The sequence below is a fragment of the Pipistrellus hanaki genome (genome assembly GCF_964339955.1).
Source record: "Pipistrellus hanaki genome assembly, chromosome: 5".
NCBI classification, from domain to species: Eukaryota; Metazoa; Chordata; class Mammalia; order Chiroptera; family Vespertilionidae; genus Pipistrellus; species Pipistrellus hanaki.
The window spans coordinates 52,256,590-52,277,195 of NC_140507.1; the positions used below are offsets into that span (position 1 = coordinate 52,256,590).

The 20,606-nt window shown below is 34.9% G+C and overlaps 1 protein-coding gene across 2 annotated transcripts in view; it reads left to right on the forward strand.

Moving 5' to 3' along the window:
• Nucleotides 1-20,606, forward strand: part of ARFIP1 (ARF interacting protein 1) — a 79,303-nt gene that overhangs the window by 41,013 nt on the left and 17,684 nt on the right. For both annotated transcript variants that reach the window (XM_084883967.1, XM_084883968.1), the window contains 2 exons: nucleotides 9,286-9,443; nucleotides 15,026-15,200. In XM_084883967.1, coding sequence (XP_084740093.1) covers nucleotides 9,286-9,443; nucleotides 15,026-15,200 — 333 coding nt within the window. The remainder of the gene's footprint in view (nucleotides 1-9,285; nucleotides 9,444-15,025; nucleotides 15,201-20,606) is intronic.

Sequence of the window (20,606 nt, forward strand, 5' to 3'; positions counted from 1 at the left end):
AGAGAGGGAGGGAGGCAGAGGCGACCGGTGGTGCCAGGCCACCAGCCAAGGCAGGTGCCAGCAAGGGAGGGGGAGCAATTGCCCTGCCTGCCAGTTGCCCTGCAGAGAAAGGTGACTATAGGCAGCAAGGGACAGAGCTGGCCAGTGAGTGGTGCCAGGCTACCAGCCAAGGTGGGTGCCAGTGGAGAGCCCCCCCATCGCTCCACCTGCTGGTCACCCCACAGATGGCCCTGATCGTCGGCTAGACCTAGGGACCCTACCCTATATGTTGGGAATAGTCTCTTAGGTTTAAACATTAAAACCTGGCAAGGCTACTCTAACACTGAAAAAACAGGATGATGCAGCGATAACATGCATGGACTCTGGCTTCCACATTTTGTGGTCAGCCCTGATTCTGACATTTATAAATGTGTGACAAAGCCAGTTACTTAACTTCTCTCTGCTTCAGTTTTTCCACCAATAAGATGGAGAAAATGGTACAACTGCCTCAGAAGGGTCATATTCTGTACTACTTTTTATAATCAAGGCCAAAAAATGTAGCTGCCCATACGATAGCAAGATGCCTTTCACCTGTATGAAAAATATGATCACTGGTGCATGCAGCTTCCCGTATTGTGAAAGGGATGTCTGACTGCTGGTTTAGGCCTGACATCCCCTGAGGGGTCCTGGATTGTGAGAGGACACAGGCCAGGCTGAAGGGATCTCCCCTAGGTGTTGTCGCATGCCCCCCCCTTCTCCCCTGCGGGACCTCCCCCCCCCCCCCCCCCGTGCATGAATTTTGTGCACCAGGCCTCTAGTCTAATATAATTTTTAAGAAGGCCAGACTGGCTGGCTGGCCTTCTTAAGATGTCAGCTGGAGGCTTCAGGGAAAGGGAACTTGATTGGAGGGAAGGAAATGGAATACTAAGCCTGCCTGAACCTAGAAAGAGTCATAGCTATGTAGAGCTGGGTGTGGATAAAATGTAAATCTGGGCATCTATTGAAAATTCACTCTTGCCTAGTCTCCTGTTGTCTTGAACAAATAATAACTTGCTTGACTGGATTTGCAATATATTTTTACTCAATCATTAGTATAAATTGTGAGTCTTAGAATGAAATTACTTTTCTGCAGACATTTCTATTCAGCAAAACATTTCCAACAATTTCTTATAATACCTTAAGTGACTCCATTTATTTATTTATTTATTTATTTATTTATTTATTTATTTACCTAAAGGTATAGAAATACCTTGCATACAGACTTCTAACTTGAAGAGTTAGATAATATAGAGTATTAAATCATTTCATAATATCTAGAAACCTGGACAAAGAAAGCTGGCATGTGATATAGCAGCATATATCATAATAGTGAAAAATTCTGATTCTTAATTCTCAGTCAGGCAAAAAGAAGTAATTAATATTTAGAAAGTAAGATAATCATAACAGCTGCAGTTTTGAATGTACACAATTGTAATAGACTAACTGCATTATAATCATTATATTATGTAATTTAATGAACAATACTGCAAGAAATGTTATCCTCATTTTATAGATGAGGAAACTGAAGCCAAGAGATGTTAGGAGATTTTTATAAGATCATGAATCAAATAAAGGTGGAACTGGAATTTATATCCTGGTCTATCTATGTTTCTCCATGATGCTATTTAAAGTGAAATCTTTAGAGGGTCTGTGATGCAGAGAAAAAGCCCCACAGTATAGAAAGAGGTAGCCAGGGTATAGAATCTGGGAAAGTGTTGTAGCAATGTTAACAGTAATGCTACACTCAATAAACCTATCTATCTATATAAAAGTCTATATATATAAAAGACTAAGTGACTGACTGGCAGTCCAACTGGCCAGTACATATGATGCATACTGGCAATCTAAAAATAAACATTGACTCATGCATCTGCGATACATAAAGCTCTTGCTGGTGCCAATCGTATGTGTGTATTTCGATCTGTCACTGTTGATCGTGAATTTGGTTGTTTTTATTGACATTCTGAAGCTGAAAGAAAGCAGTGGCATCGCCAAAACTGGTTTGGCTCAGTGGATAGAGCGTTGGCTTGTGGACCTCCCATGATGCCAGGTTCAATTCCGGTCAAGGGAATGTACCTTAGTTTCAGGCACATCCCCAATAGGGGGTGTGTAAGAGGCCGCTGATTGATGATTCTCTCTCATCGATGTTTCTAACTCTCTATCCTTCTCTTCCTCTCTGTGAAAAATCAATAAAATATACAGAAAGAAAGAAAGAAAGAAAGAAAGAAAGAAAGAAAGAAAGAAAGAAAGAAAGAAAGAAAGAAAGAAAGGAAGGAAGGAAAGAAAGAGAAAGAAGGAAAGGAAAGGGGGAGGGGAAGGGGAAGGAAAGGAAGCTATGGCATCTACAGAATATGTCTGAAGACCAACTATTGGCACAACTATCCCCGTCTGACACTGGCCTCCTATTTATTTATTTATTTATTTATTTATTTATTTATTTAAATATATTTTATTGATATTTTACAGAGAGGAGGGGAGAGGGATAGAGAGTTAGAACCATTGATGATAGAGAAACATCAATCAGCTGTCTTGCACACCCCTTATTGGAGATGTGTCCGCAACCAATGCCCTTGACCGAAATCAAACCTGGGACCCTTCAGTCTGCAGGCTGACACTCTGTTCATTGAGCCAAACCAGTTAGGGCATGGCCTCCCATTTAAATTAATTCGAAGACAGTTTCCCATGATGCCAGCATTTGGAATGACTATGAATAAATCACAAGGACAAACTCTAGACAGAGTAGGAATATTCCTACCTGAACCCATGGTCAGTTATATGTTTCTTTCTCTCGAGTTTGAAGAGTGTGTGATGTTAAAGTTATAAATACTTCATCACAAGGGAAATTAGTCAAGTACTCTGAAAGTGTTTTTACTCTTAACCTGATATACAGGGAGATATTATAATAAGTTTAATCAATTTATCAGTCATCATTTTTTTTTCAGAATGGAAGGGAGAGGGATAGAGAGCTAGAAACATCGATGAGAGAGAAACATCGACCAGCTGCCTCCTGCACACTCCCCACCGGGGATGTGCCCGCAACCAATGTACATGCCCTTGACTGGAATCGAACCTGGGACCCCCCAGTCTGCAGACCGACGCTCTTATCCACTAAGCCAAACCGGTTTTGGCCAGTCATTGTTTTTATCAATGTTTTTATATCATGCTTTTGTTGTTTTTATATCATGTCTTTGTTGTTTTATCATTTGTTATTGTTTATTAACTTATTATTTTCATAAATATTTTACTAATTTTCTTTCATCTCTGACAATTCTATGATAGAGAAAGGGCAAATAGTGATATTAAAATATTTCTTCTAATAAGTTCCTTTCAATGTGCATGAATCCATGCATTGGGCCACTAGTTAATTATAATAATTAAAACAGATTGGGGATTTACTATATGCCAGCTATAATTCTAAGCAACTTGAAGATACATTTGCTGACCTGGCTTATATATGAATTAACTCAACTAATGGTCAGTCTTAGCTAATAAATACTTTTATTACATTTCTTTATATATGTGAATCCTTTTTTTGCAGAATTGAGAGGTAAATAATCCTTAGTATTCAAGTCCATTGGACTCAGTTTTAATTTTTTAGTTTCCTGTTTAAGCATTTCTAACTCTTTGTAAGAACTGGTATTTCATGACTTTTATTCTTTCTTCAAGGTCTCCCAGTGAAATAATTTACTTATTTTTTAGTAGAATAAAACTTTTATTTTGCAACTACCATATGGGTTCATAAGAAATCAATGACACAGTATGGGATCTTAATGATCTTATTTTTCTATATCTTAAAACATTTTGCTATTTCATCATCTTAGGAATTATTTTATCACTATTTATCATTTATTTCCAACTATGTTAAAAATGACTAAGATGGCCTGGCTGGTGTGGCTCAGTTTTGGAGCCTCGGTGTATGAACCAGGAAGTCATGATTCAATTTCTGAAATGACTAAGATAATAAAACAAAAGAAAGACACCATTGCCTATAACACAATAGCGAGAGAAATACTTTTTTTGTTTGTGTTGCCAAAAAGAAATCTGGAGAAACCATTTTTGTGGTTGTTTTGTTTGTTTGTTTGTTTGTTTGTTTTTTTAATGTTCATGCAACAACAGAGAACTTAGAATTTTTCATTTTCTGCCCATAATGGCAAAGAAAAGATAATACCAGAGGAAGTTATTTCAAAATTATTAGACAAATCAGAAGAGGATTGCAAAAACTCAGCAGTATTGACTCTTTAACAATAATGGCAAAATTGATAATATAATGAAATCTTAGTTTATGACTCTTTTGATGATATCCCAGAAAATTCATCCTAAATTCAAGGGTCAGTGAGTAACAATGTATTATTAAGGACAAAAAGGAACTGTGGTTGTGTATGAATCAGGATTCTCCAGAGAAAAAGAACCAGCTGGATGTGTGGGTATATAGAGATTTATTTTAGGAACTGGTTCACACAATTATGAAGACTCGGTACATAAGAATCTGCAAGGTAGGCTGGCAGGCATGAGACCCAGGGGTCAGGACTGCAGTTTGATTTCAAAGGGCAGTCTGCTAGCAGAGTTCCTTCTTGCTCTGGGAGGTCTAGTAAGGGCTTCAGCTGATTGGAGAGGACCCATTTAACATTATGGAGGACAGTCTACTTTGCTTAGAGCCCATTAATTTAAATCTTAATCTTATCCAAAAGCACCTTTACAGAAACATCCAGAATAATGTTTGATCAAGTATCTGGATGCCATGTCCTCTCCAAGTTGACATAAAATTAACCATTTCAGGTATTTTCATCTAGTTAGTCCTTCAGAGGAGTGACTCCCTTTATGCAACATTTTGGGTCAAGAATCTGGACCATCCTATTTTGCTAAAAAGACATGATATATTATTCTTTTATGATGTTTGTGCACCAGAATGTGCTTGATATGATTTGCTAGTGAAGGCAAGTGTGTATACTTAAGTGAGTTGAAGGAAATAGAAAATTCATCGGCTTTTACATTCTAATTGATGTTTATAAATGTAAAAATAATGGTAAACCAGTCCTGGCCAGGTGGCGTGGTTAAAGTGTCATTCCATACACCAAAAGGTTGCCAGTTCAATTCCTGGTTAAGACACATACTAGGTCATGGGTTCAATCCACAGTCAGTGTGCATATAGGAGGCAACCCATTGATGTTTCTTTCTCTCTCTCTCTCTCTCCCTTCCTTCCTTCCTCTATTAAAAAACAACAACATGCCGAAACCGGTTTGGCTCAGTGGTAAAGCGTCGGTCTGCGGACTGAAAGGTCCCAGGTTCGATTCTGGTCAGGGGCATGTTCGTTGGTTGCGGGCACATCCCTAATAGGGGGTGTGCAATAGGCAGCTGGTCAATGTTTCTCTCTCATTGACGTTTCTAGCTCTCTATCTCTCTCCCTTCCTCTCTGTAAAAAAATCAATAAAATATATATTTTTTAAAAAACAACAAAAAAAAAAACCCCACAACAACAACAAAAACAACAAAACAGTTAAAAACACATATCCTCTGGTGAGGATTAAAAAATGATAAGGTAAATTAGAACCTACTGGAGATGTACTTGAATCTGGAATCAATATTTACTGGATGGATATTTTTATATCAGGGTTTTCCAGAAAAATAGAACCAATAAGAGAGAGATATACACTACACACACACAAAGAGATTTATTTTAAGGAATTGCGGGGGTTGACAAGTCTGAAATTTGTAGGGTAGGCCATCAGGCTGGAAACTAAAGCAGGATTTTTCTGTTACAGTCTTACAGCAGAATTCCTTCTCCTGGAAACCTCAGCCTTTTGTGCGTAAGGCTTTCAACTATTTGAATGAGGCCACCCACATTATGGAAGATAATCTCCTTAAAGTCAACTTTAAATCACTTCTCCAATCATTATCATTGTAAATGTTACTCGAATCAACAAAATCTGTATTTTCATAGCAACATTTGGACTGGTGTTTGACCAAACAAATGGACACCATAGTCTAAACAGGTTGGCACATAAAATTAACCATTACAACCCTTCATTTCAATTTAGCACTTATAAACATGTTCTTAAACCACATTTAATCTCCAAATAAAGACAATAATAAAGTCTTTTCCACCTAATGTGATACAACTGTCCTGTAGACTATTTAAGATATATTAACTTTCCCCAGAAGAGGATGCAAAGTCCTTGGGTAATGTCCACTTTTTTCTTTGATATACTATAACTTAAATGACTATGATGTAAAGTTAACATATAGTGTTACATGATAAGGGGATAAGAGAGGGAAGGAGGGGGAAAAAGGTATTTATACACACATATGTATTTATGACAAAATAAGGAAGAAACACTCATTAAAAGTGTAGTCCTTATTTCTACAAATGTCCACATAGTCATAGCAGCTTCCACTACCCGTTCTATATTGCATTTGCTTTCAACCAGCCCCTTACCTGTCATGGTCCTTTGCTTGGTAGAGTGACCCAAATCATTGATATTCGTCACAGGTCATGGGAGTACTAGGAGACGCCTTAAGGATTACCTATATTCCAGGCATACTCTTCCTTACCTACATGCAGAGCAGCAATCCAGTTTTCCTTTCGTAATCAGGATCACTCATGTCAGCTTGCAAAGTTACTCTCTTCTTTGCCTGTTGATTCTTTTTTTTAAAATATATATTTTTAGTAATTTTTAGGGGGAGGAGGATTGATGATCAACATCCATCAGCTGCCTCAGGCACGTGCCCTAATTATAATAGGAATTGAACTGGTGACCTCTTGGTTCCTGGGTCATTCTCAACCGCTGAGCCACACCAGCCAGGCCTCTGTTGATTCTTTATGAGGATAACTTAGCCAAGTGCAGTAGTGAAGAGTTGGTGTCCACTGTCTCCCACCTTATGCTGTATTAACTGAGATCCATGGAAAATACTTACCACAGGGCCTGGCAAATAATGGTACTGAATAAATTAGGATGGATGTAATAGCTGTTGATGGGATTTTGACATTTGGAAGTTGAGGAAGAATTTAAAGATTAGTCCAATTTCTTCCTTTTTTAGAGAAACAATCAACATCTACCAGTAAAAAAGCCGATGTCCTGAGGGTGATAGGAAATGAGATTTTAACAAATATCTGTCATCTGTCTGAATCTTTATACAGATTATCTCATTAAACTTCCTATCAGGTGTGTATGGGAATGATCTTTTTTAAATAAGGAAATTAAAACACAAAGAATTTGAATTATTCACAAAAGATACAAATCCAGTCAATGGCAGAATCAAGATGTCAACTTCCAAGTTTGAATTACCAAACTAGACTGTTACCATTTTACCACATGCCTTCTGACTACTAGTTCTGTTATACCATGGTATTTCATTAAATTGTATTTTCTCAATATAAAGGGTAACATCTACATCAAAATTAGGAAAATTCACACAACCCAAATTACTATCAATTATCAATTCATACTTATTATATTTTTACTGCTGTATTATTATTTAAAATAACCCACTTGTTATCAATTACAATAATTATATTACTAAAACTTGATGTTTTAAAACCAATCAAATGTTTTAATTATTTAGTCCTAATGTGTAAGTTTAATAAGAAGTGCTGTTCATTTACATCTGGTAAATTTGCATCTGATGGATGTAAATGAAATAGGAGCTGCTAAAGAATAAAAAATTTTTCAAACTTTGTTCTCTCCATATGTAAAGTAATAAATTTTTAGGTCAGGGAATTGGACTGGCTTTCCTTCTTCGGTGACAGATTAGAACCACAACTTTGTTCTTGATGTATATACTCTTTTATTTGTTTAGTTTATTTGTAATTACTAAGGCAATTCACAAAAATGTGTAAAATGTCCCTGTCTAAAGAATAGTAACATAACTTATCAACCAAATGAAGTTTAGGAATTATGTTTTATCATATTTTCAGTGCCAAAACATATTTAATTATTTATATAGTTATTCATAATGCATGTACATATGTATATTTCTTTCTAGTGTTAATTATTTTATGTCTTTTACTACTATATCTGTTGTAAAAATGCTTTTTTATTTTAGCCAGGTAAGTTTTCAAATTATACATTAAAATCTTAAGTTTTATACACATTCTCATCACAGAATTATAAGTGAAATTCACATTCATGAAACAGAATAGTGTCAGTTTACTCCTCCTGTCTGCTTTGAATTTAGGCCATTTTTTTTCATCTGTAAATATAGGATTTCAAATTCTGTAATATACTGTTTCTGCTACTGTTTCATCTTACTATGTTCTAGTTTTTTGTTTGTTTTTAGTAAAAGAGCAGCCTTCTAGGATGTATAGATTTTCCTGAGTCCAGCGTATAGAATACTGGACCTCTAAATGGAAAATACTTTTAGCATATTAAGATAATTTTACTTTCCTGCTAATTATTAACTGTTGAATATATTATCTCCTAAAAATTTAATTATAGCTATAGCACTAGTATTAAATTTGCATCTTCTAAGATTCAAGTTAATTTAATATTACATTCTCTTCAGCTAAATTAAAAAATTTGTATAACAAACTTAAGAATTTTCAAATTGAGTAATACATCTTACAATATGGTCAACATTTTTATTTGGTCTGATGTGTTCCTGATAATCTGTTAATTAATCAAACTTGGACTGTAAAGCTTTACTGCTGAAAATTTAGAGTTAGTCCTTGCCATATCTGAAGGAGCTATGTGTAATGTTGCTAAGCCAAGATTCAGTTTATTCAGAGAAATGAATTCAGTGGTGTTGAGTGATCCTTCCTCAGCTGTATGCCCAGATAGACCTGAGCTTGGGCGTCAACTGGTCACTAAGTTTACAAAGAAATGTGTATTATTAATATTTATACTTCAAAGAGATTTAGTCAAAACACAAAAGCGCAATCTATTTTATGTCTGAAAGTTTTAGCCAATTGTTACCTAATTTGGTTGTGAAAGTTATAGTTTCTCTGATTAATAATCTGCTATATTTTTCTTCCTAACAGCTGTGCTTACAATATAATTGAAACAAAAAGGAGAAATGAAAATATTCTTTTTTGTACAAAGTAGTTTAACTTTTTAAAATTATTTATTTTGCTATGCATCTGAGCTGATGACAATTTTGGTAATAATATAGCTAGCTATAATTTAGATTCCTATTTTTTTAAACATTGACCGAAAAATTGTATAGCTACCGTAGATTTCTAAATTAAATAATTTGCCATTAGTGATATTTGAGAGTTTTAAAATAAATTTACTAATTTATTACTAGATAAGTTAAGGTGACTTTTTGTTTTAGGAAGAATTTGGTTATAATGCAGACACCCAGAAGCTACTGGCTAAAAATGGAGAGACTCTTCTTGGAGCCATTAATTTTTTCATTGCCAGTGTGAACACTTTGGTGAATAAAACAATTGAAGATACATTAATGACTGTGAAACAGTATGAAAGTGCCAGGTTAGTATAAATTTTCATTATATTATCTCTTTTACAGATGGTATGCAATTCTGTAAGGATTTTGTTTGTAAATAAGAAAAACCAACTCTGGCCAATATGGGCATTTCATGAATGCATTAGGTTATAGGATAGACTTTGGAGCCAACAGAATGGCAGAAGAAGAGAAAGCCAAGATAATTCCTCCTAAGAATCTAGTAAGGACCCTGATGTTGTGTACCCCTGGTACTTCATGCTGCCACAGCTACCATAAATAATTTCCAAAGACCCCTGAATATTTGCTTCATTGCCTTTAAGGTGCCCGAATGAATCTTGGTCATGTGCCCAAACCCTGGCTGCTAGGGAATAAGGAGATGAAGGCTCTCCCAGTTCCAGCTTCCTTAGAAGGGGACAAGGCCTTGTGTTCTACCAGGTAGATACTATTGTAGATGCCCTCTATAATCTGTCCTAAGCCTACCTTTTCACCCTTATTTCCATTGCTTCCCACTGTAAGCAGTTCACTGCTTCTGCAATAGCCAGACTAATAGTTTATTTCTCTTGAATTTACAAGCTCATTTCTGCCTTTCTGATTTTGTTCATGTTTTGGATTCTAATTCCCTGATCTTCCATTTATCCAGATTATAACCAGTCTTCAAATTCTTTCAAATTTTACCTTTTATGTAAATTAAATATTTGCCTTACAAATTACATTGTCATAGCTGTGTATAATGTAGTGTTTTCATACATTTTATATACTAGTATACACACTCGCATACACAATTTCTCCATCTCATTACCATCCTATTAGGTAAACAAAGTACATACTAATAAATACTTACAAATGTCTAAAGAAGTAGCAGACCCATGATAGCAGTTTTCAACTTTTGATTCCAGATTCAATTCTGCTCTCCCCTTCTCCCCCTCACACAACTCATTCAAGGCCCCTTGAAGTGTTTTTTTCTTCTTACCACTTGAAATTTTATTTTCTGTTAGTATTCTTTTTGTAGTGTAATTGAAGTGTAAACTTTACCTTCTAGAAGTTTAACTTTATTTTTTGGCCTCTTGCCCTAGTTTAATGATGTGAGAAATGCTTATGCAAACTTTAAATTCATCTAGTCTTTTTTTGCAGTTAAGTGCTTATTCTTAAGTATGTATTTTCTTATGCTTTACATACTTTAAAAGCCCAAATCACTTGGAAAGTTAACTTTGATCTTTCCACAAGAAGAGATGCTTCTATCCTATGCTATGTTTGTAATTTTCAATTTAGTATTAACATATGTGATTCTTAATGATTTGGGAATGAAGGTTAAGACAAATAGCTGTGGTTGTCTGGTGGGAGGAAGAAAAAGAAGGGGCTCAGTGCCATAGTTAGGTTTTGGATCTTTTTTTTTTTTCTTTTTTTTTTTTACTTTATTATTTACTAGCATAGTATTAAAATCAGAAAGTGGAAAGGCAGAAACAGAATCTATCAATAGGGTATTCCTCAGTAACACGGAAGGAGTTTCTCAATAAGATATATTTCAGTAGGAATCACTTCAATAATATTATATTTCCAGTAATTGGTTCTCCAATTTCTATTTAAGTCCTCTCATGACCTTGGCTGTAGGTTTCAAAGGATTCATTTCTATAAATTCTATTTTATTCTTTTTCAAATCTGTCTGTTTCTTATTCATAATGTCCTAATTTGTTTATAATGAATACTCTTTATCTCTTTAACCATTTTAAGCACTCTTGTTTTAATATTTGTGGGATTTGAAGTTGAAAATTGTTTTGTCACAAAGGCATCCCCAGTTAAACACTGCATCACTCTAGTTCTGTTTCTCTAGTTTATAATTGTCCACCTACTTTGAAATACATGTATGCAGTTACTAAAACATATTTTTTCAAAATGTAAAATATATTTTATTTTAGACATGTAAATCTTTCTCTTCAACCTTTATTTCTGACATGCTTTTAAAAATATTAGCTCATATTAAAGAAAGACAAATTTGTTAGGTAAGTCACTCCATACATATTTTTTATTTAATTTGCAGAGAAAAAAAATAAACCTCTAGACATTGAATGGTTTGCTCACTTGGTTTGCTAATTTAAAATCAAAATGAGAATCCATGAGCTTCCTACCTTCTACTTTTGATCATTAGGCCTCAGCTTAAACTCCATTTTTTAAATCTCAAATTTTTACATCTTAATAGAAATAATTTTTGTATCTTATAATGAGAAATCTGACAAAGCACAATGTGATATCTCAGTTTATCCAATACAGAGGTTTGTTTGAAACTTCAACAAAATTATAAGTCAAGTTATATGTACTTAGTAGCTGATTATCAGGAAACCTTTAAACATCCTTTGCATGTGCTTTAAAAACCCCCGCCAATAATGACCTCGCCCCATAATTTGTTCTTTTTATTGAAATTACAGCATATGATTTTATTCATCAAGCTTAACTTGGGGTTTGACTTCTCTGTGCTTTTTTTAAATAGCTAAGGAATTGACTGGTTGTAATGCCAAAGCATTGCCTACTGAGGGATAACATGTAAAAAAAAATCCCAGATTAAAAATTTCTCAGTAACTGAATTTTCTTCTCTGTCAAAACCAGAATTTACTGACTTTTAGGGCAAGGGTCAGCTATTTGATCCAGCACAGAAAGTGGCAATTTAGGCAGACGTTGGGGTGGCCTTTTAATGCTCCCCATTGTGCATTGTATACAAGTATTTCCTAGCCCTCTGGTGCTTCAAGTATAAAAAAATCAAATAACAGCCCATTCAACACTTCTCTACAGCAGCACCAACAAGGGAGTCAATTGTAGTCAAGACTTTTCAGATCTGGACACCTATTCTCTAGAAGTTTTACATAAAACATAAAGTAACCAACTATCACTAACTTTGTTGATATGGACTCAATACAGACTGGCAGTTGAAGAGTTACATTTTGAAAATAGTATGCTTCTCTTTCTGGTTGTAATGAGCACTGTTAAGCCCTTATGGAAGGTTTTACTTTGATACCATCTACAAACTTTGGATGTAAACATTAAGGAAATATAAGGTCAGCTTTATAACTTTGATTATGCTTAAATTAATCACTATTGTTTCAAAGATGTGCTCCAAGGCAATTGAAGGATATTTGTCTTCACATTAAACCACCACATACCTATTTATTTTTGTTCTACTTTTTTTCTTTTTTGTATTTTTTTTTTAGTATGTTTGCTTCTAGCTATTGCTCTTCTAATTTGGCCATAATAATAAGCACTCTAAAGATATTAGTTAATACCTGCAATCCTGACTACTTTATATATATGAAGCAGGAAGAGCTAAAATAGCTGAAGACATTAGAGCCAGGGAAGGATAGAGTGCTCATCCAATTGGCTATATACAGTGGAACCCATGGAATTTAACCAACTTATTACAAAGTCAGTCTTGCCTCCTAAATCTTTAGTATCTGTCTCCTCCTCAGCTCCAGTGCCATTGTCCTGATTCAGTGACTCATTTTTCTTTTGCCCATTATGATCTAATTGGTTTCCTTGTTTCTGATTTCTTAATCTGCAACTCCAGTTCATCTTCTATTCCTTACACTACTACTGTAATCATCTCTCTGTCCTGAACAAATTGCACATGTTCTTTCTGTGGCTTCCCATCCCTTCTCCTATGGAGTAAATCTGATCCTTTTAGCATGGCCTTTACACCCTGCTCAATCTCAGTCTTGTCTGCCTGTTTGTGATTCCTTCCATTATGTGGTCCAACTTCAAGTTCTCACATACTGAATTACTTTCCAAATGTTTAATGGTATCTTACAACAGACAAAAATACACCTTTGTCCATAGTATTCTCTTCCTGGAAAGTTCTACCAATTGCCCTGCCCCAATCTACCTTTTAAGCTTTTATCATCCTCTAAAATTTTATTTTAGTGTTTTAATTCTACTCTGAGATGTCTTTCAAATATCTAGTTATGTATTTCGTCCTCTTGATTTCCACTCTGTTTTATCCTCTCATGGCAGTTTCCGTCATCTCATTTTGTTGTAATTGTTTAAGAACTTCTCTCCCTCTAGACGAAACTTCTCAAAGATAAACTTTATCTGTTTCCAAATCCGGTTTGGCTCAGTGGATAGAGCGTCGGTCTGTGGACTGAAAGGTCCCAGGTTCGATTCCGGCCAAGGGCATGTACATTGGTTGCGGGCACATCCCCGGTAGGGGGTGTGCAGGAGGCAGCTGATCGATGCTTCTCTCTCATCGATGTTTCTAGGTTTCTATCTCTCTCCCTCTCTATAAAAAATCAATAAAATATATTTTAAAAGAACAAACAAACTTTATCTGTTGCTCTTTATAACTCTACTTTCTAGAACAGTGAGTGCCTGGAACATAGAATGTGTTCACTTAATATTTGTTGAATGAATCAATGTATCAGTGAATGAGTAAATGATTATTTTGCCCAGAAAGATCAAGTTTGTTCAATTCAGTACAAGTTAAGAATAAATTAGGTTCAGTATATTCTTTCTCAAGTCTTATATACAATATATTTTGACATTTAAAATATTCATAATTCTCAGAAAAGGAACTGTGACTTATACTAGAGAGATTTGAATAAAGAGCATTATTTTTAGGTCATAAATTTTATAGTGCTGATTTTGTCGAAATTAGAGGTCACTTTCTTCTTGACTGAGTAAGACTGCTGGTAAGTCACTGTTTAATAAACAAGATAGTATTATACTTTCACAGGTGCTGTGTTTGAGGTATTATGAGGTGCTTATGGGATCATGAAGTGATAATGGATGAGATAACTATTTCAGTTAGTTGTGGGAGAATTAGGAGTTACATCTCAGGGAACACAAGGTGGTAAATGCTCTATAATAGATGCTGTGTCACATTCTGAATACTAATGTTATAGAAATCCATCTGAAGTTGTGCTATCTTAAATGCTAAGCCCTTGAAGTGAGGCTAGCCTGAATTGAATGGTGATGGAAGTGTAAAATACATGATGGATTTCAAAGACTCAGTATCCCCCAAAAGTAAGATAGTTTATTAATAGTTTTTTACATTGATTACATATTGCAATGATAATGTTTTGGATTTTAAAAAAAAAACGTGTGAAATTAATTTTTGTTTAATGTGACTACTAGAAAAGTTACATATGTGGCTTGTGCTGTAGTTCTGTTGTGCATTGCTGACATAAACTGTACTTGAAGGACTACTGACCCTCAATTTAGCTTCCTTTTATCGGTTTATTTTAAGTATCTCATTCTAAAGTCCATCCTCACCTGCTTTACCTTATCAGTATTAACCAGATCACTATTCTTGTTGTTGTTAACATTAGATTTTGACTTCTGTCTTTTTCAAACTGGTTTTCACGTTTTGGAAATTTTACTTGTCAGTTAATACTGTACTTTAGGAGGAATAGTTAATGAGATTAAGGGATAGCTTGTTTCCCGCCATGCTTATATTAATAGTTTTTTGTATTAAAAAAAATACATCATTTTAAGAGCATAAGGTATAAAGTATATATAAAAATTATTATCTATTAAGGCATAATATAAGACTGTGATGTTCTTCTAACTCACTTCTTGAGCCCATTTCACTCTGTTTTGTAATGTGCTTTACTTATTCTCTTTTTTTCAGGATTGAATATGATGCATATCGAACTGATTTGGAAGAACTGAATCTTGGACCTCGTGATGCAAACACAATGCCAAAGATTGAGCATTCACAGCATATGTTCCAAGCACATAAGGAAAAATACGATAAAATGCGCAATGATGTTTCTATCAAGTTGAAATTTCTAGAAGAAAATAAGGTGAATTTATTCTTTATTTTCTGAGATCTTTCTGTGAACTTTTGAAAGTCACCCTAAAGAGCAATAAATAGAAAGTTTTTGTTTCTGTTAACTCTCTTTTATTACAGTTGCAAAATGGAATTTCACCTGTAATTTTCACCTGCAGTGTTTGAGTTATCCAAAATATATTTACCTTTCTGTTGTAAAAGTCACATTAACTCTACTGTCCTAGTCTTTCATGTATAACAGTTGGCAAAAAATCTATAATGAGAGATTGCTCTGGATGTTTTAAAACCTTTTTATTAATGGTAGGTACAAATTTCAGGAAGGGAAGAGTATTCTTTGCAGTAATTGGTAAATGAGGAATGACTAAAAAGTCCAGCTTAGAGCTGCATTTGGCATAATCTAGATGAAATTAGAAAATAAATCAATTTTCACGTTATTTTCATGTAACATGAATACATCCGAGGACTAGGATGTGAAAGCTGAGATGGACCTACCTACTGTAGGCTTCACTTGGAGATGGATTAATATAATATTATGCTCCTTAGTTTTGGTTTAAGTAAAGCATAGGTTCCCATTTTAGCATGTCTTCCATTACATGCATATTCATTTTTGTGAGCGAGCTGCAATTCTGGAAGTGAGAGAGTGAATAGGTGTAGCAGCTCAGTTCCATGGAGAGGGAGTCCTTCCATTTCACATTTGTGATCCCTTCCTGTGCTTTGCACATCTTTTGAAGCTATGATAGGCCTTTTACTCTGCTTTCTTCCAGGTATCCTCTTAAAATTATTCTTCAGTTTGAGTTGTCTGTTGATATGTTCTTCTTTGCCTTAGCATTTCCTTAGAAACACTTCTGGTTACCATAAAAGCTGCAGAATGATACATTTCCTTGAGGCCTACCAAGCCCAGCACTACACTCCCCCTTTTTAGCTTCAATGGGTGAAAAATAATTCATGTGAAAACACTACAATGAAAGTAAACTTCAGCAGAGTTATCAGACATTTTGCCTGGCATCATTCAAACAAGGGCACAGTGCTGATGGTGAGCACATAGATGGTGAGCACATATTAGTCATTCATATGTGTCAGTTATGCTGTGTGATATTTATATGGATAGGAATATATCAATACTTAGATATAGATGTATATTTTAAATATGAAAATATTTCAACAAACTGCCTTATAATGGATCAACACTAGGCAAATGTAGTGCTAAATGAAGTTTGCTAGAATGTTATGGGCTCTACCAAAAGCTAATTTGAAAGGAAAGTATTGGGGGTTCAGGACTTTCGCAAACAGAGGAAATGATTTTAGAAAACTTATAAAATGATAATTGCATTCCATTGTGATCTAATGGTATTGTATGCTATTCTCTGGATAATGAAATTATGAGTAATTTTTGTTTTCTATATATATTTTTAGTCCTTTAGACAATTTCTATTAAAGGTTGTGTTGCATTTATTAAAGGAGAAAAAGTCCCTGGTCGGTGTGGCTCAGTTGGTTGGAATGTTGCCCTATACACCACATGGTTTCAAGTTCTATTTCCAATCAGGGCACATACCAGGTTGCAGGTTCGATCCCCAGTCAGCCTGGGTGCAGGAGGCAATTAATTCATGTTTCATTCTCACATAGATGTTTCTCTCTCTCTCCCTCTCCATTCTTTTTTCTAAAAAAAGAAAAGGAGGGAAAGTTATTTTGAAAGAATTGGTACCTTTAAACCAGCTATTCTTATATAGATTTTGCAGAGTAAGTAAAAATGAGCAGATTAGCCGAAACTGGTTTGGCTCAGTGGATAGAGCGTCGGCCTGCGGACTGAAAGGTCCCAGGTTCGATTCTGGTCAAGGGCATGTACCTTGGTTGTGGGCACATCCCCAGTAGGGAGTGTGCAGGAGGCAGCTGATCGATGATTCTCTTTCATAAATGTTCCTAACTCTCTATCCCTCTCTCTTCCTCTCTGTAAAAAATCAATAAGATAGATTTTTTTTTTTTTTAAAGTGAGCAGATTACACATGAATAGACAATGGCCATTTACTGCTACTTCTCTTACTGTAACTATTTTTGAAACTTGACAGTAGGTCCCAGATTTAGACATGAATCAGGAAAGGCACTTTTTATCAGTTGCTATGCATTTTACATATATCCTATCACTTAATCCTCGTAACACCCTTCATTCACTGCAATAGCTGCAAAAAGGCAAGAGTACAGTGACGCCAGGACCGGTTTGGCTCAATGGATAGAGCGTCGGCTTGGGGACTGAAGGGTCCCGGGTTCGATTCTGGTCAAGGGCATGTACCTTGGTTGCAGGCAGATCCGCAGTAGGGGGTGTGCAAGAGGCAGCTGATTGATGACTCTCTCTCATCGATGTTTCGAACTCTCTATCTCTCTCCCTTTCTCTCTGTACAAAATCAATAAAATATATTTAAAAAGAATACAGTGACTTCAAGACTGCATGCTAGCCCCTGGCCAAGTAGCTCAGTTTGTTAGTGTTGTTCCGATACACCAAAGCTTCAGGTTTGATCCCCAATCAGGGCACATACAAGAAGCAACCAGTCAATACATTAATAAGTGCAACAGCCTGAAGGATCCCAGGTTTGATCCTGGTCAAGGGCACATGCCTGGGTTTTGGGCTCCATCCCCATTGGGGTGTGTGCAGGAGGCAGCTAATCAATGATTCTCATCGTTGATATTTCTATATCCCTCTCCCTCTCCCTTCCTCTCTGAAATCAATTTTTATAAAAAGTGGAATAAAAATTGATGTTTCTTTCCTCTAAAAATCAATAAATTTTTTTTGGTGTTTTTTTTTTTTTTTAAAGACTGCATGACAGGGATTGGGAAATCAACATAGGAAGTTGGTTTGGCTTGAAGGTTGTGGAGGAGGAGTGTTGGGAGATTGTGTTTAGTTTGAGATGATGACAAGATAGTCAAGTGGAAACAATGGTAGGAAGTGAGTGATGTGGGTTTAGAGTTGGGATAAGCAGGGCCAGAGCTTTAGAGATAAAGGCTTGGAAGTCATCGCTTTGAAATTAATGTCATTGTCACATCTCTTCTTTTGACCTTATTTTATAACAAGAAAATAAAATTGGCTTTATTCTCAAGGATTTTATGTTCTTGGGTAGCCTAGAGTCATTCTTTGTTTTTGGCTTTCCATAGTTTTAATCAGGCTAAGTTTCAATTTGAACTCAGTAATCAACTATGTCTAAAATAAAATCTATAAGTAAACACTGATCTTTTTATCTTTTTTTATTTAATTCTTCAAAACTATAAAGAGATGTTGGTCTCTGTTAAGCAATAAATAACTATAATTTGGATGAAGACAGGTCCATGAGAAAACTTTTATTTTTTGTTATTATTGAGCAACTTTTACCCTTTCATTATTATAGCTCTGGCAAAGGAAGGAGAAAACAAGCCTTTAGGCTGAAGAACTATCTATCATCCCTGCTTGCTTTCTTGGCAGTTTGAATTCCTCAAATTTGGGTTTTGTTCTTTTGTTAAACTACAGCCGAATTTGTACATTAATATCTCTTAAAATCATTTGTCAGGTAATCTACTTAGCACATGAATTTAACAACTTTTATATTTTTTAAATATTGTATGTTGCATTTTTTTTTTAAACAAAAGTTATCTGAAACATCAGTGATTGTGCTATTTTGTAATTTGATGTCCTAAAGGTTACTGCTTTTTTAAAAAGCTATTTTTGCAGCTTTGTGGAGGAGGCTGTAGGGGCTCCCTTTTGATTCTCATATCATGGCTATGCAAGTGTCTTCCCATAGCAACACTTCTCTTCTAAAATGAGGTACCAAGTAATCAAACACCCAGAATATGCATAAAATAGAAAGCATATAGTCATTGAGTAAAGGACTAAGAACCATTCCTATGACTATTGTAATAGATTTTAGTGACCCAACATTGTGAGAATGTTTTTGCTTGTTTTGTGCTTAGAATTTTTTAGCATTTTTAAAGAAGGATTAAGAGGTAGATTCATAGCTATATTTTAGAAAATTGAGGCGTTTAATAAACAGTTAGTCTAACCTTCCTTCCCTGGCAAAACAAAGGGAGCAGGTATGTAAAATACAAACATTCCTGTGTAGGTGCATGCATTAATGCTGAGTAATATGTGCACATATCTATATTTGTCATAGATTTCTAACTGTTTTTAGAAATAGTTTTATACCTAATGGAAAACATTGAATTATTCTACTGTTTACAATCTGTACTCTTTGTCTTTAACCTAAACAACCCTTATTAATCTCTTGATATTTTCTTCCTTATTTACTAAACACCAAGGACAAAATGAATTAGGCTCTTCTAGTGTTTCTCCTTTTATCAATATTTCTCTTTTTCTAGACCTTCAAATAATGTAACTTGAGCTATCTTGTGGATTAACACAGTTTGTTTACCTTTGATTGCTCCTTTCAAGGTTTAAAACAAAACGTAGGTTAAAGAGAAAAAACGTGGCCTTTGTGAGATTAGGTACCATGCCTTCTTTTACAGCGCTCTTGATGCCTAGCAATGGTGTTAAATGGATAGTAGTCATTGAGCAAATGCGTGTTTGCATTTCTTCCCAGAATTAGAGGTTCACTGAAGGCCATTGAGAGAGATGGAGGTAATTGGGATAGAGGGTGAATCCTGATTACTGCACTCTTTGCTTTAGTGAGGGCAAAGCTTACTCTTTCAGAAATGCTGCTATTGTCTGCAGTGTGTACTGTTTGCATGGAAAGAGGAAACAAAAAGTTAGAGAAAAGCAAGCAGATCATTGTGAGCAACCCATGTTTATTTTTTTAAAACAACTTTTTATATGGCTTGAAGTCACATAGAACATGAAAAAAGTAATTTAAGATTAATGTTTCTCTTAAAATGGTTATAATTTAACTCGGGTAGTAACTCTCTTTTCAGGGTTGTTAATTTATTAGGATAAAAATAAAACCCTGTCAAAGATTTAACAAATTATTTTAGGATAAAATAAAAAGTAAGGATCCCATGAATCATATTATATTCTTATTCTACAAAGGATAAAATACACTCTTTAAAAGTAATGTCAGTTAATTAGCTATAATCATTACATTCAGTGTTGTTGTTTTTTCATTTATTATATTTCAGTGACTTAAAGGATGACAAAGGGGCAAAAATTGTTAACCAGGCTTGGGATCCATCCTGGACTCGTATTTGATTTATATAGTTACTTAATTTAAAATAAAATAAAAATTTTTCTCAAAAATCATTCTAATTCTTAGGTTGATAAAAAACTTGTTTTTCCTCCTATTACACTTTATATATAATCAGAATACAGTAATATTCCTGTATATTAGGATTTAAAAAAATATATATTACAGACTTACTTTATATGCATCTTATTATGAATTTAACTTTCAGAGAAAAATCTAATGAACTAAAGTGGTGAGGCAGGAGAAAGAGGAGAATACACAGGAAA